This window comes from Chanodichthys erythropterus, chromosome 10 (assembly GCF_024489055.1).
Source record: "Chanodichthys erythropterus isolate Z2021 chromosome 10, ASM2448905v1, whole genome shotgun sequence".
NCBI classification, from domain to species: Eukaryota; Metazoa; Chordata; class Actinopteri; order Cypriniformes; family Xenocyprididae; genus Chanodichthys; species Chanodichthys erythropterus.
The window spans coordinates 43244789-43269984 of NC_090230.1; the positions used below are offsets into that span (position 1 = coordinate 43244789).

The 25196-nt window shown below is 35.0% G+C and overlaps 2 protein-coding genes across 2 annotated transcripts in view; both read left to right on the forward strand.

Moving 5' to 3' along the window:
- lim2.1 (lens intrinsic membrane protein 2.1) overlaps window positions 1–18983 on the forward strand; it is a 28397-nt gene extending 9414 nt beyond the window's left edge. Inside the window, exons 2-5 of the mRNA XM_067397812.1 lie at window positions 17667–17859; window positions 18070–18219; window positions 18565–18699; window positions 18922–18983. Coding sequence (XP_067253913.1) covers window positions 17685–17859; window positions 18070–18219; window positions 18565–18699; window positions 18922–18983 — 522 coding nt within the window. The 5' untranslated portion in view covers window positions 17667–17684. The remainder of the gene's footprint in view (window positions 1–17666; window positions 17860–18069; window positions 18220–18564; window positions 18700–18921) is intronic.
- Window positions 18984–21654: 2671 nt separating this feature from the next.
- On the forward strand, window positions 21655–23235 carry bsx (brain-specific homeobox). The gene is made up of 3 exons (XM_067399263.1): window positions 21655–21907; window positions 22682–22872; window positions 22996–23235. The coding sequence occupies exons 1-3, from the start codon at window positions 21655–21657 to the stop codon at window positions 23233–23235; spliced, it is 684 nt and encodes a 227-aa protein (XP_067255364.1).
- Window positions 23236–25196: the final 1961 nt, after the last annotated feature.

Sequence of the window (25196 nt, forward strand, 5' to 3'; positions counted from 1 at the left end):
CTTTACCTGATATTTATATTTATTTAACATAATTATGATCTTTATCTATAAATATTAAAATTGTATATATATATATATATATATATATATATATATATATATATATATATATATATTTTTTTTTTTTTTTTTTTTTTTTTAAACAATTGTATTTTTATAATAGTAAGTATATTTATTCCATATAATTAATAAATGTGTTTAATATATATTTTAATAATAAGGTTTTTTTTAAATATATTTTTCAATATCTTTTTAAATATATATATATATATATATATATATATATATATATATATATATATATATATATATATATATATATATATAATTTAAAATGTATTTATTACTAAATATTTAAACAATTGTATTTAATAATATTATTTAATTATTAATTATATAATAAATTTATTCTGTATAATTAATAAATGTATTTAATATTAAATAATTTTTAATAAAATATTTGTTTCAAAAATATTTGTTAAATAATTTTTAAATGTATAAATATTTTTAAATGTATTTAATAGTATTATGTAATAATAATATATTAATAATATGTCATATATATATATTTTTTTATAACAAAATAAAATAATGATTTTAAAAAAATGTAATATTTAATAATACGAGTAGTAGTTTTAACTAGAATAAATATAATATAATAATGTTTAATATGTATTTAATAATGTAAAATTGTTTTTTAAACATGATTTTATTGTCTCATTTTAAAAAGTCCATTCCATCTTTCTCTGCTGCCTCTATACTGTAACTACGACATCAATACAAAGCATCAAAATATGTGTAGCGAGCGAGCAATTTCATGGACATGAACCCTCATATCCTTAAAACAGGAGCATGACATTGTTCTTTTGAATTTCACAAATCTCAGTTTCGTTACTCCATTAAACTCTGTCTGTCGTATGATTGCTAGGACTTAGATATCATATCCCCATTCCAAGATTCTCCTATGCACAGGCCAGTTCCTTATTTGCCTACGAGGAGCGATGTAATAGGCAATTGCTTACCCCCCTCCCAGACAAACAACATGGGCAACCAAAAGCAATCTGACTGCATATCATTGTCTGCCGATATTGAGTGTTTCCAGACACATACCTGGTGATGGGCAGGCGTCAGAAATGATTAAGTATAGAATTGAAGAGATATGCAGAGGTCCTGGCCTTATTTAAACATACATACTTTTGCATTGATGCGCGAGGGAGGGGCTGACGTCGGTGCTTTGGTATGCCACCATCTTGCGGCTCCATGCAGTTAGCAGAGAACAGCTGTTCATTTGAAGCTGCCTGCACCTTTTCTTGACCCCATTTTGTTCTGCGCGGCAGCCGAGACAGAGGAGGAATTAGTTGTATTACTGTCGCCTTGCCGCCGTGTGTGTTTCTGTGATTCCACTTGTATTCTCTCCATTACCGTGGCCCCTCTGTCTGATTAGGCACAACACACTCACTAACATGCCAAATCACTAGTGCGTAGAGCAGCCCAGAGCCCAGGCCTGGACATACACACCCGCACATCCGCTCAAATACACACTTCCAAACGCTGCCACCTGTCAGAATCACATCCTGAATGAAAAATAGGCTATTGATGTCCATTTATCTTTGATTTGCTTGCCTTTTTCAGTTCTTACAATCCAGAACTTGTGGAAAAACAATCTCATGCATAGGTTAGATTAGAGATGGAGAGTTTGTCTTATAATGACAAGAAAATGTTAATCTTGTGTTCCTTTCTGTTTGTTTCTGTATTTAAATTACAAAAAAAAAAAAAAAAAAAAAAGAATTACAAGGTATTCCTGTGAAAAAGAAAGAATAGAAAATGGTGACTTTCACCTCAACGCATGAATAAAATATCTCCAGGGGGAAAAAAATCTATTGCCACTCTTTCTTCTATTGACTTGAAATTCAAAAGAGAGAAAATTCTAGCGAAATCACCTGCATTTCTTTTATAATATTCATTTAAACAAAGCTTTGGCTAAGTCATATTGATTGTGTTCTGATTTAAAAGTACCTGAGGCAGGGTGTCTCTAATCCGAAGGCTCTTTTAAAAATCACCTGGTCAGACAAATGGGACCTTTTAAAGGAGTATAATGTGTTCTTAAATTATTTTATTGATGGGAAGTGGGATGGCCTCCGCAGGTACCCATACAAATGTTTGGAGCATGCTGTGAAAGGGTCAATTTGTGCTCCATTTTCCATTTCTTCATTATCTGCCTTTAAAGCCGTGCTGAGTAGCTCAATAGGTCTGCAAGAAACTTCCACGCTCGCGCATTTACCACTGCCAACGTTTGCCTCCCTGTCGATTTTTAAACGCTTTAATCGCCAAATCATAATTTGTAGTAAATTGTGGTTGTCGGATATTGCATGGTTTAGCTACGAGAATGTGATGTATATGTATATTTATTATATTTCAGACTCTTGCAGATAAAAAGCAGCTTGGGCTCACTTGAAAGCTAATTTTGCTGTTGTTCATCCCTGGCAGACCTATAATAGAAGTATTACTGAGCAGTAAAGCGGTAAAGGTTTCTTTATCGTTCTATATGTGACCATTTGCAATAAAGCCACATAACAGGGTTGCTTTTGCTCTGCCGTGGGTTTATTAGCAGTGAGGCCTGTATGACCCTGACATGAATGGGCTGAGTAGCATTTCCAAATGACAGGTTAAAATGCACTTCCACTTACATTTAAACTTCCATGTAGGCACTTCAATTTAATAATGCAGTCATCATTTGTAAATGACTCCTCTTTCAGAGTCCATTAAGAAGTTTTTTTCCCTCTATTGAACTGAGAGTCAATAGGTGTGTAATAAGGAAGTACAGCCCATGCGACTCGGAGGATTGTGGGGGTGGGGGAGCTGATGAGAGATTGCTCTATGAACAGGCTAATTAACGTCTGCTTGCCCAGACTCGTGGTAAAGTGGCACATTTGTGCTTTAGCAGCCGTCGTTTCGTGACTGACAGAGACTTGGGTTGTAGATTAGTGGAAAAATGGGCTCTTAATTAGCCGTTAACAGTAGGTGACGCTTACAAATGGGGAATAAGTTAGTCATCATCAGTGTTAGGCAATTCATCAGTGAATTTATTATTTTGTTTTGTTATTATTAATTCTCTTATATAGAATGGTGGGAAGCTGAAGCACAATGAAGGACACATACAAATATATCACTGTAAATGCAATAATAATTGCTTTTCTCTTTAATTTACGCATATATAGGTGTATGCAGATGTTGTGAAATATTATTGCAACTTACAATGACTGTTTTCTATTTTAATATATTTTAAAATGTCATTTATTCCTGCGATAGCAAAGCTGAATTTTCAGAATCATTACTTCAGTCTTAATATGCTTAATTTGAAATATTGTCAGTTGTGAAAACGGTTGTGCTGCTTAATGTTTTTTAATGGATTCTTTAATGAATAGAAAGTTTAAAAATAGCATTTATTTGAAATAGAATTTTGTAACAAAGTCATTTTTTGTTCAATTGAATGTGCATTTGCTGAATATTAGATATCTATACATTTTATGTTCATGTTTTTGTGCTATATGTTTTGTATACATTTACATTTGTATTTTTAAATGTTTTATTTTAGTTCAAAATAAATCCAAGAATTATAATTATGTATTATAAATACATTATTGCTTTTCATCATTTTAATCTTAAACATAAGAAACAACACAAATGAGATTTCTCTAATATTTCAGTTGTTTCTTTTAATGAGATCAAATAGATTTCCTGATTATTTCCTAATTCTCAGAAATTTCACCTAAGGAAATTATTTAGTAATCTGTGTTTAAGAAGAGATCTCATTAGTGCTGATTCTATCAGAGACAACAACAAAATACCAAAGTATGCCATCAAAAGTCAATGAATCTCTTGAATTATGAAAGAACAACTTCTAAGACGAGTCTGCCATTGTTGGTGTGTAATCCCTCCATTGTAGTAGGATTCCTACAATATGTCACCCATAACAGCAAAAGGATAAAAGGGCAGGATTTAGCTAGTTGAAAAAGTTTGAGCCTTTACAATCTGACTAACCACAAACTGGTAAAAAAGCCTGTTTCAGTTAAATCAGTGACACTGATATCCATTCGTCTGCCTCCGGTCCAAATAGGAAGCTAAACAAGCCTTCACATCCCATGGCACTTTCCCATTGCCCTTGTGTGATCCCGCCAGCGTGAGGCTGAATGTGGAGGTCTAAGGTGTTGAGTAGAACATGGTCATAAAGAGAGTCCCTCTGGCTCAAGCTTTTCCCCATGATGTCACTACTGACCCATGAAGACCCCTCCTTTCTGACCTAGACAAAAGTGGGAGTGAGGGACAAATGAGATCACAGCACTCTGAATTAACTCAGAGAGTGCTCACTTTGTGTAGGGTTTGCTGGGCCACTAGCAAAAGAGTGCTGCAGTGATGACACATTTTTATAGGCCAGCCTGGAAGTTAGCATCACCCTGGTTCCCTCGACAAAAACCCAGTAGGATTTTTCTATTGGCTTTGATTTTTCTATTAGCAAATTTTCTTACAGATTCTTATGTTAATCTTCACAAATGAACAAAGCTTTTGTGAAATTTGAACCCTAAATACAATCATCATAAGTAAAATGGTCACATGACTTCAGTGTCGCCACCAACTCTTTCAGTCTTTATTTAAAAAAACATTTTCCCTGAAAGTTTGAGTTTGAATAATTTGCAAGAGCGGGATTATAAACACAATGAGGTTGTGAAAGTGGATTAGTGAGTAGATGAGTTTACCTGTTCGGCTTGATGATGTTTAATGTCACCGACAACCTCTGTAACAACTGCCTTTTTCAATACAACTAAAAATGTTTTTAAAAAATTGGTTACACTTTAATTTAATAGTCCACCAGTAGACATTCTACTAAGTAACTTCACAACATGTCAACTAACTCTCATTATAGTACAGTAGACTGTTAGGTGGTTCAGTTAGTAGAATAAGTTAACATGTTGTTGCAAAGTTACTTATAGTCAGTGTTGGGGAAAGTTACTTTTAAAAGAAATGCGGTACAATATTGCGTTACTCCCTAAAAAAGTAACTAATTGGATTACTTAGTTACTTTTTATGGAAAGTAATGTTACATTACTTCTGCGTACAATGCCTTTGCACTTATTACTCCCAATTTCTCTCAACACGAGACAAGAGAGGTGTCAGTCAATAAATGAGAAAACAAAGTAACTTGCGTTACCTACTTTAAAAAGTAACTCCGGTATTTAGCTGCTAATTTAAAAGTAATGCATTACTTTACTAGATACTTGAAAAGAGTAATCTGATTACATAATTTGCGTTACTTGTAATGTGTTATCCCCAATACTGCTTAGAGTCAGTAGAATGTCTGTTGCGTGGGACCATAAAAATAAATTGTTGGCAGATATTGTTGGCAAATATTACACTCTTACATTATCTTGGGTTATTTTTTATTTTTTTTAACCCAAATCCTGGGTTGATCATTTTGGGTCATTTTTGGGTTATTTTTCCAGTGTTTGGTTAGTTTTTGTGTTACCCAGATCCTGGGTCAGACATAACAACCCATGGGTTGAGTTATTCATCACGGGCTATTTGCGAACTCTTCAGGAGAGAGCAGTGCAGCTCCATCAAATTGGTGCATGTCTTCGGCAAAATACAGGTTTGTGTATGTTTTATTTTATCTAAAAATTCGTTATTGTTCTATATATCATTTAATTTTATGCAAAGCAACATACAGGGGTGCGATGTGAGCCACCCTAAACGTGTGTCGCGTCGGTCTTTTCGCGTGATGGAAGCACCTGATGTTTCCAAAATTGTTATGATTTTATTCCAAAAGATACAGAATATAAATATTTAAGATGTTAAAATATGTTCTCAGAATTGTACACTGATTATTTATTAACAGGTTATGTAGTCAGTCACAACATTTTTCGGCTGCGAGTGAAATGCAAGGCGGCGGTCTGAAGTTAGCAGTTCCCCCTCTGAACGCGAGCCATCTCCAGCACGAGATCCAGTGCCGTTATGGTGGAAGAAAACAGGACAACAGAGACTGACTTGAATTACTTCTAAATGTTTAATTTTTACTTCTAATATTTGTTAAACAAGCTTAAATGTAGGCAATATGTATTATAAAACAATATGATATATGCTATACTATAAAATATGATCAAAAATAAAGGAATCATCATGCAAACCTGTGGTTGTGTGGAGTATTTAATTTTTTTTTTAATTTAATTTAATCCGTAAACATTAATTCATGTATGAAGTAAAAGAAAAAAAATAAGCTAGTATTATAGTAAAAATGAATCAACCCATTGCTGATTTAAATCAATTGATAATGCTGGGTTAATTAAACAACCTAATTTGCTGAGTAAAATTAACCTAACATATGTTCTGTCTAGGGATGCACCCCGATGAATGTTTATCGGCCGATTTTTGCTCAATTTACAACCATCGGCATATCGGCTGTAGCAGGAAAAAGGCCGATATAACAAACCAATGGTTTATTAATTAACTGCGTGAAGGCACTGAGCTGTATAATGACTGTTGTCATTAAGTGTTGCCATCTGTGCTTTAAAGGTACAATATGTAAAATTTTTGCAGTAAAATATCCAAAAACAACTAGGCTAGTGTTATATATTTTGTCCATCTGATTACAAACAATATCTCTAATGTTTTCAACTACTTGTAAATCATGAGAAAATTCCCATTCTAAACAGTGACACGGGGCAGTGCAGTCGCCTGTCAATGACGCCAGTTACCTTTGTTACCGCCTTTACTGATGTAGAAGCCACATGACAACAGTGCCGTGGACAAATGCGGAAGTAGTGTCTAGCGTCCAGCAAACCACTAGCTTGCTTCAAGCAGTACCTTATTTACTTCTTGCACGTTTTATGGTGAATTGTGTTACTTATTTATGGAACATAATTACTGTTTACCATCTGCCGCTGGTTCTGTCGACAAGGACAGCTCCCGTAAACTCATGACCGGAAAAGCGGAAGTGGCGCCGGCGACTGTGTCATAATAAAAGTCCCGCTGCTCGTGAGGCGTGTGTTGATCAATCGCTCCAGCTCCTCGTTCAGCTTCCGCAACACTCGGTCCTGCTCTGCTTCATACTACAGTAACGTTAATAATTGCATCCACGAACATGAGTTCTTCCAGACTCCAATCCCTATTCTTTTGCACCATCCATTGAGATGGAGACCACATGTCCCAAGTTTCCGCTCTAAAACTTGGCGTCATCAAACTACGCCTTTGTTTTGAATAGGCTTCTAGCGACCTCTAGCGGAAAAAAATATCACAAATTGTACCTTTAAAGTTAATCAAATAACAAAAGATCGCACACTATTCTTGACTAAATAACTTTCATAACTGTAGCGGATCCCATCTGAATAATGACCATTCTAATGTACTAATGTTTTATGAAGTTTATTGCATCCATTTTCACTCCAAAAAATCACCACAAAACTAAACATTACAGAGCACAAGAAGTGCGCATTAAACTCTCTCTCTCTCTCTCTCTCTATTTCGTTATCATCCACATACAGCGAATTACTCAAAACGCTTATTACAACTAAACGTTAACAAAAACATACAAATCTTATGCCTTTTCAGGGGATGCTTAATAAACGGACAAACTTTAAATCTGCAAAATATCTCTGGAGAACTGCGTGCTCTCCATTAAACCGTCAAAATAAGAGTCCTGTCTTAGTAAAGGAGATGGTGCAGATCTCATACATATTTAAACTTACAAAAAATATTAAAATGTATACAAAAAAATTTGAAGATTAATCACAATTGAGTCTGTTACAATAAAGGATTAATATTGTATACAGTGAAGAATATGCAGTGCTATTTTACATTTGTTTACTTTATTTCTGTCCCTAAAAACTATTAAAGGTACCTAAAAAGCACTGTTTATTTCAAATATATCTTTGTTTTGTTGTCTTTATGTAGGCCTGCTGAATGTTAAATGGATCCAATCCATGTTCATTAAAAATTATTTGATGATGCAGCAATAAACCAGCTAGTATATTTTAATGCAGGTGTTTTTGAACTTTGCTTATTTAAAACTAGTGTTGTCAAAAGTAACGACTTCAGTACCTATCGGTACTGAAATTTTAAAAACGTGACGCTTTGAGCGCTGTTGAGCGGATTCATAAACATCTCTGATTGGCCATTGTGTTGACACGCTCATCGGATATGCCTATGATTGGCTACAATGAATTTGAAAGTTGGAGCGCGAGCGATTGAAAGCAGGCGTCTAACAGTGGACCGATCCGCGATAGACGCCTGCTTTCAAACGCTCCCGTGTGTATCTGTGTAAGCGCTTAGTGAAGAGATTAATTGATGACTATTTACAACGTTTTTACAGCGTTGATCATTGAAGCCTATCACAGACATATCCGATGAGTCGTGAAAACAACGGCCAATCAGAGATGTTTACGAATTCACTCAACAGCGCTCAAAGCGTCATGTTTTTAAAATTTCAGTACGGACTAGGTACCGAAGTCGGTACTTTTGACAACACTATTTAAAACATGATCAAAATACTATCTATTTTGATGACAAAATTTCAAATAAAAGAGGAACTGACAAATATCGGTTTCGGCCAATAATTGTTTGTTAAAATCATATCGGTGCAGCCCAAACTAGGTTGTTTTTAACCCAGTGTTTTTTTAGAGTGTAAGCAGACAGTCTACTCATACTATAATGAGAGTTAGTTGTAACATGTAGTTGCAAAGCTACTTATAGAATGTCTAAAGTGGACCATTGAAATAAAGTGTTACGAAAAAAATTCTGATGTATTTTATGTTGTTGAATAAAACTTGAAAAATTGTGAGCTTATGTTAATCACAGATCTTATTTTTTATTTTAAAAAACGGTTGACCAGGATGATGCTAAAATGCTAACTCATTTCCTGGTTTTGGCCTACAAAAATACATCATCCCTGCAGCACTCTACTCACAGAACCAGTTTTAGTGCTATTGTTTTTGAAGAACTTTTCCCAGTGTACAAAAGTAATTTATTGCTGTTTGGACCTCATATTTATTTCACATTATGCCTAAATTTATGGAAGTGTACATTTGTGTATTTCTCATCAAGAGCCTGTTCATTCAGACAAAATAAAAATCGATGTGGTAAAAAAAAAGTTATCGACGTCCACCGTGCCACAATTCTCTCCATAAATGTTTGAATGCTTTATTAGTTGTAACATTTTTTAATGAGAACCTGTGTCATACATTTTTCCTTTTCTCAGCAAGAGAGTGCTTTTCAAGCAATGACTCTGCATGGCGTTGGGTGTTAGCTGAGAGAAAGGTCATCGGTGTTCGCGTGGTGTCGGCTGAAAGGGCTTCCAGTGCGATTCCGTAAGCCCAGAGTCACCTCTGCACCTCCCTGGATTACGCGGCACTCTTGCCGGCAGATGAGACCCAAGACCCTTTTTCTTCTTGCTCACTTAGAGGGATCAAATGACCAGTGAGAACTCAATTAGCAACATGTCTCCCTCGACGGGAGTCGATGTTGGGCGCTCGCCCTTGTGATGCAAAGTGAGGCGCCGAGTGAGGTTGAGCTTTGATTTGCTTATTTGGGATCGACTTGTACAATTACAGGGTGATAAAGGCTTTTGACCGGTAGCAGGGACGTGGCTAGGGTTTGCTGCCGTACTCTGTGTCTGGGTTAACTGAAGCTGAATGGACATAGGAGGCTGGTTAAGCACTGCTTATTGAGTCCCTCGTAGGACCCCATGAGACCTCAGGAACAACAATGGCAGAATTAATGGGTAAAGTGCAATGAGAATGTCAACGCGACGGGGAGCGTGCTCAGAGCAGAGGCAGCTCTTAAGGTGATTGTGTTGCCAAACGCCCGCGTTGGATCTTTTGCATTTGTTTGTGTGTTTGAAAGCATCTATTTTGTTGTTTTGGTGTGAAGTCAAATGCCCTTTATTTGATTTGTCTCTAAACAGTTGCACAGAAAGCACTGTATAGATATATGCATATATTAGCCCTATAAAGCCTAATGTAGTATATTTGATACATTATCTAAGGCCTCTAAATGATCAAAACTTTGATGAAAAACCTGTTCACAATCTACTACATGACATTTGTCGTCTGATTGATGGTTTTACATTTTTTTAGCAAAAAAGAAACAAGCATTTTAGTGTAATTTTAAAATTGTTCACTTTCAGTTTGAGGTACATGTCTTTGTGCTGTGACATCTTTGTCAAGTCAAGTCACCGCAGATTTACAATGCAGATTGTGTCAAAGCAACTTTCCATTGATAACTGGTACATAATTTTGGCTGCACAGCAGCTCTTCAAGAATATTGTCAATGCAGGCAGATCAAAGCACTGTTGAATAAATGTCAAGAATACTGTTGAATATCAAATGTCAAGTCAAATGTCAAGTGTCCCCAACTAAGCAGCGGCAAGGAACCCAAACTTCAACAGGTGACATCAGGTGGCAAACAAATTTACTTTGTACAGTAAATGTAAGAGTAACTTTAGTAACACTTTAGATTAGGAAACATATTTACTATTAGGTAACACTTTATTTGACAGTGTTATCCTAACCCTATAGTAAGAAAATGTAGTTAATTATTATTATTACATAGTACTTAAATGTGTAATTACACTGTAACACAGACATCTTAAAGGGTCGGTTCACCCAAAAATGAAAATTATGTCATTTATAACACCCTTATGTCGATCTATTCCCCTAAGACCTCCGTTCATCTTTGGAACACAAATTAAGATATTTTTGATGAAATCCGATGGCTCGATGTTTTCTAATCAGTGGTTCGGATCAGGTGTCAAACTGCTGAAATCACATGACTTTGGTGCTCGGAACCACTGATTCGAAACAAAAGATTCAAAGTGGTGTTTTGAAATCGCCCATTACTAGATATTGTTGAAAAGTCACTTTATATAAAGGTAGAACCACTGTACTAAATAAGATTTAAATAAGTTTTTAGTACCTTTCTAGGCATTGAAAGTGTAAATTAACTTGCTGGCAATACAGGCCTCACTGAGCCATCGGATTTCATCAAAAATATCTTAGAGTGTGTTCTAAAGATTAATTTTTGGGTGAACTATCCCTTTAAAAAAATGACCCACTATTAATTAGTTGCTTATTAGCATTCATATTACTAGCATATTGGCTGTTTATTAGTACTTATAAAGCACATATTGATGCCTTATTCTGCATTACCATATTCAAGGTCCCTTAACCATACCTCATGCCTAAACATAAGCACTACAACAACTACCTTACTAACTATCAATAAGCAGTAATTAGGAGTTTATTGAGGGAAAACTCCTAGTTAATAGTGAATATTGTGTTCCCTAATCCAAAGTATTACCGTAACTTTTATTGTTAGTAGTATTTCAAGATTAACACTTGAAGCAACTTAGGTCTACTTGATATCCATACATTTTTTTTTTTTTTTTTTAATCATGTTAAAATATGAGTATAAAATATAATACATCCGGATTTTTGAGGAAAATTTATATATACATCTCTCAGTCATCATTGTATTTTTTTATTGCATTGAAATGAAATGAAAACTACAAAACTTTGTTCATAAAACTAAGCATTTAAATATCATCTTACTAAGACATTATTGGGAAATATAGATTGACAACTGATATTCATATGCATTTCAAGTAGCCTGCTATAGTATTATAAGGATCTCAATGATTGACATTATAAGCTATCACAATTTCATCAGATTTTTTGGCCATATAAATATCAGCAACTGCACCAAATGGCATATTTTTGCTCAGTTTGGACCTCTGAATAAAACTGAGATGTTTTTGTCCTCAAGTATGAGTTCCATATTCTCCTATATCATATTATATGAGACATACAAGCCTGATGTATCAAATATGGTACTCAACAAAAGCACAGATGCAAAAGAACTAACTGTTCATTTTTTTTCTGACTATTATTTTGTCAAGCTTTACAGGGTTAAGAAATCAAAAAGGAATCAAATTTACATTCTTAAAGGGACAGTCCATCCAAAAATGAAAATTCTGTCATTGTTATTCTAAACCTATATATCTTTCTTTCTTCTCGAAACACACACACAGAAGATTATTTGACAAACGTTGGGGACCAAACAACATTGAAGGCCATTGACTTTCATTGAATGGTAAAAAATATAATGACTTGCTCTGTTAAACAATAACCGAATATCTATTTGGCTTTTTTTTTTTTTTTTAAACATTTGGCCTGGCTCCGTTCTGCTAAGTATCACCCATTTATATCATCCAATCAATTTTCTATGGATATTATCAAGTTATATATATATCTTAAATTAATGTTGACTTGATATTTTCAGTGCTTGAGATGTTTTATTCCTTATACTAATTTTTTATTCTATTTATTATAGGTGTTGACCAAATTGGTTTAAAAGGCCTACATGAAGTCCTGAGATGTCCATTTGTGAGATGATTCCATTACACTCTGCCTCTCTTTATAGGGCTGAAAACTTGGCAGACTCCGGAGAACTTCTGAGGAGAACCATCCATCAGTCATAGTTAGGACTAATGATGTGTCCATTTTGACACTTCAGAATCAGTCACGGCAAATTGCTCTGTCGGGAGGGAAAACATTGAGAGAGATAGCCTCGCCCTGATATAATTTGTTGCTGCAAATGACAAAACAGAGCAGAGAATAATATGTGAAGTCAAGTTTAGTGAGAGAGAAAATGGAAAAATTTAGGGTTGTGAGGCACCTTAATGGATATCCTTGCAGCTAGATGAAAATGGGCTCGAGTAATGTGTCCTTAATGTGAGCCAGCCGGGTTTCTCGGAGTGTATCAAGAGAAAGGTGCCCTGTCATTTCGGCTAGCAATCACTTAATGGGGACGGTAAATCTCAACAAAATGGACATGCACTGTGCTATTTCTGGCTTCAGCAGATGGAGTGAGTGATTGGCTCCGGTGAAAAGGAAAAAAAATAAAACAACGGAGGGGAAAAGTAACTTGGAAAAAACAAAGAGGATGACGCAAAGAGCAAAAAAAGCAATCTCTTCCGTCTGGGGTTTGTGTGCTGTTTGTGTTTTGCAAAAGTGCAGAGACAGTGACAGGAATTTCAATTATCTAATTACGGCAAAATGAAAAGACATAAATGTTGTGATTTCTGCTGTCTTTCATAGATCAATCTAATGTGCGCTCACATTGAAAATCCAGCAAAATGGAAGAGGCAAAGTGAGGCAGCGTCTCTTCAAATCATGCAATTAAAATGACAAATTAGTTTCTTGATATATTCATCTAAGTGGTTAAGTGGAAGGGTTTTATTCCATACTCAGTGCCGTCGAGCAGGGATGGGAGGGAGAATCGTCTGCATGCTCTTTTGATTAAGGCAGCCGCTTAAATGCCGGGAAAATGTTGAAAGCACTTGCCATACAAATTAGCCAACCGAAGGCTGCGAAATGAAATTTTAAAGAGTTGATTTAGGCATTTAGGGGGATGCGCCTGGCAGCTTAAAGGATTCAAAGACATTTCTCAGGCAGTGTGCATTATGTTGGAGGGGTCAGGGCTGAAACTGGTTTGTGTTTTGTACCATTATGAAAGGCCAAACCACTGAAAGGAGACACTGGAAACAGAAATTATTTCAATATCCTTTTGACCCAAGAGAAAACAGGAGGAGTTATTTGCTGATCGTGGCTGTAAAGAAAATTCATGAACTGTCTGTCAATCTATCAATCTATCTATCTATCTATCTATCTACACTCTAAAAAATGCTGGGTTAAAAACAACCCAAGTTGGGTTGAAAATGGACAAACCCAGCAATTGAGTTGTTTTAACCCAGTGGTTGGGTTAAATGTTTGCCCGACGTGCTGGGTAGTTTTATTTAACTCAACTGTTGTATAAAAATGATTGTATTGCTTGAACCCAAAATATGCTGGAAATTAACATTTATTAATATGTTTAATAAATGAGCATTTATTAATAAAAAAATGAAAAAAAAACAATAAACATTTATTAAATTGCTTATTAATAAATGTACACCTTTTGATTATTATTGTTGCCTCTAGTAATTATGTGTCTGATTTTTAATTTATGACCTATTTTGGATTCATTTTAAGCCAGACATATAGTCATTATTAATCAGTAGTTGGGTTAAATAAAACTACCCAGCAGGTTGGGCAAACATTTAACCCAACCACTGGGTTAAAACAACCCAATTGCTGGGTTTGTCCATTTTCAACCCAACTTGGGTTGTTTTTAACCCAGCATTTTTTAGAGTCTATCTATCTATCTATCTATCTATCTATCTATCTATCTATCTATCTATCTATCTATCTATCTATCTATCTATCTATCTATCTATCTATCTATCTATCTGTCTATCTGTCTGTCTGTCTGTCTATTCTATATAGTCATTCTATATCTATATCTGTCTGTCTACACTCTAAAAAATGCTGGGTTAAAAACAACCCAAGTTGGGTTGAAAATGGACAAACCCAGCGATTGGGTTGTTTTAACCCAGCTGTTGTGTTAAATGTTTGCCCAACCTGCTGGGTAGTTTTATTTAAACCAACTATTGTTTAAAAATTGCTATATGGCTTGCTTAAAATGAACCAAAATAGTTGGGAAATTAAAAACCAGATGCAATTAGAGACAACAATAGTAGATAAAAGGTGAATGTTTATTAATAAGCTTTAATATTTTATTAATATAAATTTAATAGTTTAATAGTTTATTAATATAAATTTATTAATAAGCAATTTAATAAATGTTTATTGTTTAATAATTATTCATTGAACATTAATAAATGTTCATTTTCAACATATTTTGGGTTAATTTTAATTAAGAAATACAGTAATTTTTAAACAATAGTTGAGTTAAATAAAACTACCCAGCAGGTTGGGCAAACATTTAACCCAACCGCTGGTTTAAAACAACCCAATTGCTGGGTTTGTCCATTTTCAACCCAACTTGGGTTGTTTTTAACCCAGCATTTTTTAGAGTGTATGCATAATGTGTTCTACAGAAAAGACAGCAGGGAAATAAATTCATGCAATTTGATAGGACTGGGCTTAAGGTTAGCATTAGTAGCATTGTGTTTTTGTCATCTGTCGTGCAACTGCACGTAACTGGCCACAAAGGTACAGAGAATCCTCTGAAGGTCCGTTAGGAATATTCTTTTTCTGTGCATCCACAGAGTAGCTAGACATTTTGTTATCATTAATGTTTGCTTTAATACACATGTGTCATAACAAATTCATCCTCTGAAAAGCCAGCTGCATTCGAGAAAGAAATGCTTCACTCTCACTGAGACATATTGTCCACTTTGATAGCTCAGAATGATATCAAATGCCCCTCTGCTGCCTCAGTTGAAATGGAACAAAATAGGCGGTGGTCTATAAAAATGAAGTTAGACGTAAGTACGGCACTCACATCTTTGAAAAAAACCCTTTCCTGTTGCATTTTGTAGTCGTCAATTGGTCCGAGCAACTTGCTCTAATGCAGGTAATGGATCCACTGTGGTCCTTTCATCTTCGGGACCATGTGCGGGAGATGGGAGAGAAACCCTTCTGGAGGAGGAAACAACTCTAACACACATAAGGGCGAGGGAAAGCAAACCTAAGCTAATTCTCAATAGTGCGGTTCGACTGAAATGTTGAGGAAATCGAAGATGTTTTAACATATTGCGTAGATCTGTGAAAGCCTCAGACAGCAGACAGCTGGATGAATGATGCTTTGGTCATTCATATTTCATCTATAATACTCAAGTATTTTTAAGATACCATTTACATTTATTCACTTAACAGATTCTTTTATCCAAAGCAGCTTATACAACAAGCATGTCTGTAATTGTATTTCGTTTGTCTTGTATTATCACTTTAATTAGATGAACATGTGGAAGAACCCCACAAACATTTGATATCCACTGTGGGTATTTTAAATTTGTGGTTCATATAAAACAGAGCACAATTTCCTATGTTTAGATTGTAGCAGAGCATGAAAGTACACACAATAAATTTCAAATTTTGTTTTGAGAATTTAATTGTTCCATGCTAGGCCCAACAGCAATCCAGATTTTCCGCTCGGCCTCTTCCCAACTATAGGGTGGTTAGTGGCGCCCGCTCAATGGAAAGCCTCCAGTCATCAGGATTTGTAGATAGTTCTGTTTCTTCAGCAGATTCCAAAATCACAAAACTAGCCCTAGCTGATTGGCTGTGTTTTTGCCTGTTCTTTTGTTTCAGAGCTCTGCTCTGGTCTTTCCCCTGTTCTCTCTATTCACCCGCTAAACGCTAGTGCTAAGAGCTGCTGGAAAGCTGCCTGTACAGCCATTATAGGGCCCTGGCGTATTTTATTTAGACTTCATTAAGGGTTTTGGTAAAGGTAAGTGTGACTACATATTAATAGCTATAGATTATCGGATTGTTTGTTGGAACAGTGGTGACAGATTTGTTTGTGTTTGACTGTAGCCTAGTTTGTTTTTCTGGTTTCCATCAATATACATTAGGAAAACACTCCAAGAATACAAATGACAATATGAACATCTGTCAAGTGTTATATAATAATGTAGTGTTAGGCAAACTAAAATAGCTACTCAAAAAACTGTGTGAAGTTACAAATATCTCCAGAGAACAAGATGTCAAACTGTTTCTAAACAAAATGTAGATTATTATTTGATTAAACTGTCAATTTCAGACCCTTTTTTTTAAATCTGGTTTGTAATGATTTTATACGTTTCATTTAAATGTAGGTCTAATTTTTTTTTTTTTTTACTTTTTTTTTCTTAACTTTTTTGTTCAAAATTCACACAAAAAAAGTATGAATGAAAGTATAAAAATAGTATAATGAGTCCATACTCCATCTTCCAAAGCGTGTTTTTATCTTAAAAACGCCTATAATAAGTGTTTATATTCGGACTATTTTAGACGACAACCGCTGCGGAGTAGCACAATTACTGCGTGGCTCGTCATATACATCAACTGAGAGAAGTAACTCCGGCTAAAATGTTCTTCCGCAAGGCGCATGCAGTTTTGTTTATTATAACCGCTACAGCGCCAGAAGTTACATAGTTTACCTTTAAATGAAGATGACATATTGAATATTTTCTAAACAAATTTCAGTCACCAAACAGTGTACAAAATAGATATTTTTCAACCAATTACAGATGAAAACTATATAGCGCCCTCTACTGAATGGAGCTTTTTATTTTTTTACTTGACTATCTCCTTTTATGTGTCCTACTGGAAAGTCGGTTTCACATAATGGACGACTATGTGATTATATTCACATCAAGAGAATATTTGACAATATTTTAATTTCAATGAATGTCCGCTTCACCCCTGCAAAAGCACATCAACTAAAGAAAAAACTCGATAATCCAACACTTAGCTTTTTCTCAGTGAGCATTGTCCAATACAATAACTAAATTTTCAGCCAGTTCACCTGAAAACTCTGTTAGCCTTAACCTGAAAAGAAGAAAGAATGAGAGTGAGTAGCCTCCTGATACTGACCTCTCAGCTCACTCAGAGGAAGTAATGTGTTCATTACAATGCAATTACAGACACTTACATGCCTGTGAGTGAAGTGCAGCGCTATTGAGAGTAGTCTGCACCAGTCCCTTGATGCTAACGCAACCCTGACCTTCATGTGTGTGTGCATTAATGCAAGTGTCCTATGTGTGCTTGTATGTGTGTGTGTGCTTTTGTTTTTAGTCTGTCTGTAGGTGCAGAATGTACAGCTTCATGGGAGGAGGGCTGTTTTGTGCAGGAGTGGGCAATATACTCCTGATTGTTTCCACAGCAACAGATTATTGGATGCAGTACCGTCATTCAAACAACTTCATGCATCAGGGACTGTGGAGATACTGCATGCCGGGAAAATGCTTCACACACACCGACAGCATTGGTGAGATTTACAGTCCAGCAAAGTCATAAACAATCAGAAGAAATGTTGTCATTTTTTATCAAACATACATTAGTTGTATCAAATTTGTGTTTTAAGTTGTTGTTCCCTAGACCTTCAATTCCACTTTGACTTCATTATTCATGCATTGCAAACAAGCTGGTGACAATAACATGGCCTTTGACCTTCTGACCTTTGTGCGTGTGTTCACAGCATACTGGGATGCTACACGAGCGTTCATGATCTTGTCTCTGTTGGCCTGCTTCTTTGGCATCATCCTCGGTATTATGGCCTTCATCCACTACTCTTCCTTTGACAGGTTTGATAAAACCTTTGCTGCAGGCATTCTGTTCTTCATCTCATGTAAGTTGACTTTTCTTCTTGTTTTATTTAAACTTACAAAATATCACATTTGAATAAAAAAAGATCTCTTTTTTTTTAAGTGTTTGTAACTTGCTTCATGTAAACAGAAAAAAATAGACATGTCAGTTATTTTGTGGACACTGTGTTATTGTTTTGCTAATATAATTAAGTAATAATTATTAACTTGCAATTTGTGGAACATGAAAACTGTGATGTAGAGTTAAATAAATAGTGTTAAAAAATTATAAACACTACAATATTAAATATTTTGTCAAATTATTTATTTAATCAAACTGTATTTTTATTTTTATTAAATATACTGCTTCTCTCCTTTTTCCCCACAAGGCTTTTTTGTGTTTCTGGCCATGGCTGTGTACACAGGAGTTACAATAAATTACTATGGTAAACGCTATGGTACCTGGAGGTTCTCCTGGTCTTACATCATTGGCTGGGTGTCTGTTGTGCTCACTTTCTTTTCAGGTAATGATAGACAAGAGCACCTCTTAATGATTGAATTTATTAGTTTGTATTATTGTTATTTATTTAATTTTTTTCATTTAGATTTAACATTAGATTTTGTTGTTGTTGTTGTTGAAGCAATCTTATTCAAGTAAAACACTTTTGAACCAGTTTATACTGAACTAAACAACACAAACTGTATTTTTACTTCAATTAATATGGTTGTTTTTTGTTTTTATTTAGGTAGTTTCTATATGTGTGCATACCGGATGCATGAATGCCCTAGAATCTCCAATCCTCACTAGAAGACTGGGCTTTATTATCACCAATATTGGAAGCCACTTTAGTACCAAAACAACTTTAGGTCATGGAAAAAAAGAACAAAGCAAATTTTAAATAAAGAATCATAGATAGTATAACAATGTGTGAATGCTTACAATCTTTTTTTTCTGTCTATATTATGAAACATTGTACAAACTGGTGGAGAATCTGAACATCAAATATGAAAAAGTATTCAAAATGATATACATCTTTCTCTTCATTTCTCCTTCAATCCTTTCTTTCTGTGTTTCAATTGTTCTTTCTTTCTATAAAACAATGGGGTTTGAATCTATACAAAAAAACATTGATAGGCTACTATCCATGAATATGAGTGTTTTTATTTAATAATTTTTTAGATCATATTCAAGTTTTTGAATGATAGCCTACTTTGTGTGAGCAAAGTATCAAACTATATTTTAAAGATACATAAGGACTTGGCATTACACAATGAGCTGGTCTAAACTGCTCTTAGTATAAGGTGCGCGAGCTAATGCCACAAGCTTCTTACAGAAAAGCACCACTTAGGTGTGACGCAGTGGTGCTGTCTCCCAATTTCACTTGATTAAATGGCTATTAAAAGCTGCTTAACTGCCTCTGCATGGGTGCGGATTCTATCGACTTCTCAAGTAAAGGCGATTCCATCACCATTAGTACATTTACTTTCGCGTTTTGCCATAAAAGCAACTTGTTTCCGTGATTCGTTAGCAGTGTGGAGCGCAGGTGCCATAAAAGGATTCAATTACAGTGCTCCAAAATCACATTAAATCGTTGTGTAAATTTGCATATACACTGCACGAAATCATTTTCTTAATCGATATTTTAGATGGTTTTCAGTAACAAAAAGTAAAAAAGAAAGAAAAAAAAAACTATAAGCGTTATTGAAACGATAAATGTACAGCATAGGACACGTTTTCACAATTCATTGCGTAATTTTCCTTATTTTGAGAATAAATCCCACAAAATTGTGTTAGTTTAAATCAAAAAAACATTTTTATATAGGTGCCTCATTCTGTCAAGTACTTATAGGCTGCTTTACAAACTAATAAATCAGTAAGATGTTTGCTTGCGTTCAAACGTGTCAGAGATGCTCATCAAATGACTCGATACTCATTAAAACTGAGCAACTCTGTGATGTATTGTAATTTAGAAGATCTTCTCTCTTCGTAGAAGAGACTAGTACTAATGAAGCCATGTTTCACATTTGCAGGAATATTGTGTTTTCATGACCAATTGAATCTAGTAATTAATTTGTTCTAACCCATCTGATCAAATGGAAATCCTGCGGTCGAGGATTACTACTTTCGCTCTAACATCCAACCTAATTACCTAATAGCATTGCTGCAAGACTTCTGCCAATAATGAAACACTTTTACCATTAGCCCCCGTGATTGCAGATGTGATGACAACACGATATCAACAAATTACCGCTCCATCAGTTGAGACGGAACTGAAGCACACTTGTATCCTCGCAGATTTCAATATCTACAATTAAATCCCATTTCATAGGAGCCCTGTTGCCCTGTACCGTAACATGAAATAATAAAAAATTATACCACACACCCTACATGTTCCCTCACCAATGAAAAAAGAAAACACCAAGAAATGACAACCACGGACAGTTCTCCATTAAACATCATTAGCAGTTCCGTTTTACGATATAAGAGCATTTTACTTTTTCACAAAAGAACCATGGTTAACTTTATGATTGGTAAATATTCTTACCACATACAATTGTTTGTTTTGCTGGGTTATTTAAACTTTTTCTGGTTATACAAAAATCAGAGTTAGTCTATGCAGCGCCTGCGATGAAAATTTAAATGGTAACGGTCGTAACTGACAAAACCGGTAGTAAACGATTTAAAATGGATAACCTTATGTTAAATTAACACATAATTGTTTTTGTTTTATTATGAAGGGTTATTTTAAGTCTGTTATTTTAGGAACAACAGGCCTACAAAACTCTTAAAAAAAAATAAAACCTTATTCGTAACTGACAGAAGTTGCAGCTGATCTGTAGCCTACTAATCCGTTTTAAAGTATAGCCTATAAAAAGCTTCTTTTTTCATTTTTTTTTTCAACCACAATAATTTGTTATGTTGGGTTATTTTAAACTTTTGAACTTGCGAAGACCATTTAAATTGTAACTAACTGTCGTAACAGAAGCTTCAAATGGATTGTAACAGGTGCATGCAGTGCATTATTCTGAATTCTTTAAACGCTATCAGCCAGTGTTAGTCCTTTGTTAAGGTTCTTGTCAGGTCCACGGGCCTTTTAAGCCAATGTACAGTGAAAGTGCAGGCTTATGTCTGAGTGACTGTTGCGGGGACAGGGCTCTTGTAGCGAGGCTTTTTCAGCACCACGGGGAGCGACCCTGCCGCTCCTCCCGCCGCCTGCATAATTAATCCATAAAGAACTCATTCAATCCTCCGCCCAGCCGTCGCGCTATTGGCTGAGGGCTAATCTACTTCCTGATTTGCTGCTGTCAGTCTCGATCCAAATAAATAGTAATGTACCTGTACCAGCGTGCACAGGTTGCCAACGAGACTACGTTTCCGCTTTTAAGGTCCTGAAGACTGGGGCCAACTGAGTGACTTTGTTTGCGACTAAAGCCTCACGGATTGCCCGTGTTTTCTACAAAAAAAAAAAAGTTTTGCAATGAATCTGAACTACACGTCTCCGGTCCCCCAGATGCCGACTCAAAGGTCAACATCGTTCTTCATTGAAGATATTTTACTACATAAGCCTAAACCTTTGCGAGATGTGTTTCCCTCGCCCTTTTCAAACTCTCTTGCCTCCCGGATGCCTCTTTTAGAGTATGGATATCCCCTTATGCCTACACCGATCCTGGCTCCTCATCCGCATCATCCGCTTCACAAACCTGAACACCATCCGTACTTTTTCGCCTCCGGTAAGTAACGTTAGCCTACACTAAATTTAAACTCAGTCATTTCCACATGAAGAAAATATGCATATTATTAGGATCCTTAATAGTTTTTGTGCATTTGATGCATGTATTGGTGTTCCTAATGCTCGAAAATTGTTGTATTTTTTGACTTTGTGGCTATGAACGGAAGATATGACTGCTATAACATAAACATCTAAAAAGCATTAATATGCTGGCCTACATGCCAGTTAATATTTTAAAAAAAGCATTCCATAAACTGAACCTTAATTTTTAGTAAATTCTTACAGTGGAAAAATAGGCCTATATGCTGCAAATTTAGCTTAAAATATGTAATTTAATATGGTTCAATCATTCTAACTGCACCAACGACAATATTTTCAAGAGTTAGAATTCGTAAAAATTCATCCTATTAACAGTTGTACATATTTCTATAGTGTAGGTGATATTCATAGATTAAAGAACCACGTTATTTCTCTGAGTATATAAACTATGAATATAAAATAATTACTATAATAACATACTATCTGTAATTGATAGGCCTACTGTATGATTTTTATTTAGGCCTATTAAAATCAACATTTTATTTTTTTTCTAACCGATTTAATTTTTTGTTAAAAAAATAATCTTAATTAAAATAACATTTTAATCATTTTTAATTTCACTTGCGTCTTTAAATATAAAAAGCGGCTGAAATATAAACATTTAAAGTTTTCTGTTAGGTTTCAAGATACTGAAGAATATTTATTAACGATTATCAACATGTTTCCATTGCAAAAGGAATGCAGATGCCTGCGTTATTTCAGCACCATCCGGAATTACCAGGGAAGCACTGCAGACGCAGAAAGGCCAGAACAGTGTTTTCAGACTCACAGTTATCAGGACTCGAGAAAAGGTTCGAGATCCAGAGATATCTGTCCACACCTGAGCGCGTGGAACTGGCTACGGCGCTCAGTCTATCGGAAACACAGGTAATGACGTTAAATGTTGTTTAAGAAATCAGACATCAGTTTCAAGATCTTATATGTGTTCACATACAATTTATGAAACGAATCAGGAGTTCATTAAGGCTTATATATCGTTGCCTTACGCAGGTAAAGACGTGGTTTCAGAACCGGAGGATGAAGCATAAAAAACAGCTGAGGAAAACACAAGACGACCAGAAAACCCCAAATGATGTAGACAGATCGCTGGAGAACACGAGCGAGAGCGAAATGCACGAGAAAAGTACAGACGGTAAAAACGGCGTGAGTCCGGACAGATACACGCTGGACGACAATGAAGATGATGTCGATATTGAAGATGACATTTGCTCTCCTGAACATTTACTCTAGTATTATCACCCCCATGAACAAAACAATTACATATTAATTACAATCTTTTAGATAGGAAATTATACATAGTTTTTTTATTATTATTATTTTGAAAACATCAGTCTATATATTGTTCAAGCGCTTAAGAATTTTTTGGACAGCTGAAGGACACAAATTATGCGTGTGTTTTCAGCATTATTATTATTATTATTATTATTATTATTATCATTTATCACAATAGTCATGGCTTTGTGACTGACGACTCTGACCATTTTTGTAAATGTTGAATTAATGGTACGTAATGTACTGACTATCTGTAAATAGATTTACTTGATAAATAATCATTCAAGAGATGTAACAATTAATTTTCATTCCAATTGAAGTGTAACATTTTACATTTTCAGCACTTTCGCGGGATGATATTGGTTGTTTGGCATGTGGACTGACATATTTATGAACTCTTAAACTGTGACTTGTCATTTGTTAAAACAAATAATGTATATAAACAATGTACATTGAGTGAATTATCTAAGACAATTCTTAAACGAGCTGCATCTTCTTTCTTTGTGCTTTGAAAGCTTATGAATTCAACATTTCATTAAATTCATGAAAGCTGCGCGTTATCACAATTCACTCTTAAAGATAAAGGTTCGTTAGTGTCATCGATGGTTCCATGAAGAACCTTTAACATCCATGGAATCTTTCCATTGCACAAAAGTTTCTCTATACTGTGGAATATAAGTCTTTAGATTATTAAAATGTTGTTCACACTGAGAGAAAAAAAAAAATGGTTCTTTTAAGAAAGGTTCTTTGGGGAACCAATGGTTATTCAACGCTGAGAAAACCTCCTTTTGGAACCATCATTTTTTTAAGTGTAAAGTAACGAATGATCCTGATTATTAGGCTACATAACAACAGTAATAATAACATTAACAGTCACCGAATAAGAGTAATATTGGCCAAATAAAAATAAATAGAAAGCGCGTGGAATAAAATCAATCGATTTGCCAATAAACAACTGCTTGCATCATAGCTAAAAAAAAAAAAAAAAGCCAGATTTAGCACTGCTCTTTTCTCATTTATTATTGATTTATTAAGCTTTTCTTTATTATTTATACAAACTTAATACGTAAATAAAAATAAATAATGGGACTGACTCACTTTACATACTATGCGCTCAGTGCTTCGTGTTTTTAACGGAATAAATCCCTGTACTGAGCTCAACCGTGCAGCAGAGATCTGAGCCTGAATGTATGATGAGCAGATTTGATATTATGGGTTTGGGGTGAGAACATTGGAATTGTTCTTGGACAACCGATAGACACCAATTTGTCCTTTGTAAACTCACATTGTATATATTATTGACTATTCCTTCACCTATGGAATGTTAAATTCAGTTTTATGATGCCTCTGACTCACTTCTGTCAGGGTCGCTTCAGTTAAGCGTTTACAAAGACTTTATTTTATTACACAACAGTGTAGCCTACTTTTTGCAGTTTAGTTAGTTTCAGTGAGGGAATTGTTCGTTTATCAATACTGTCTGTCTGTAATTTTCACATTTCAGTGTTTGTAGCGCAGTTATCTAACCGTCAATTGTTTTACAACACTAAAGATGTTTGAATACCCACTGTTTTTCACGAAAAGCGCGGGCAAGGTCATTTGTAGCTTGAATGTGTCTGGTGGCTTCCGGTGTCAATCGCTTTAATTTATTTTACCTGTATAAAAACTGTCCGTTATGCTGCTTTATATTGCACACTTTTAATTATTATTATCATAATATTTTAATTTCATAATCATAACACTCCGGTTTGTAGCGCAAATACAGGTTATTCCTCTAGGCTACCGGAATCGGAAGTCTCGCACATGAATTCGCACTTCCGCGTTGCAAAATAAGGTGGATAATAACGTGATAAAAAAAAAATACAGTAGGCTACCTTCCGATACTGCGATAGCTCAAGCTGTTGCTATGGTTACCTCAAAGC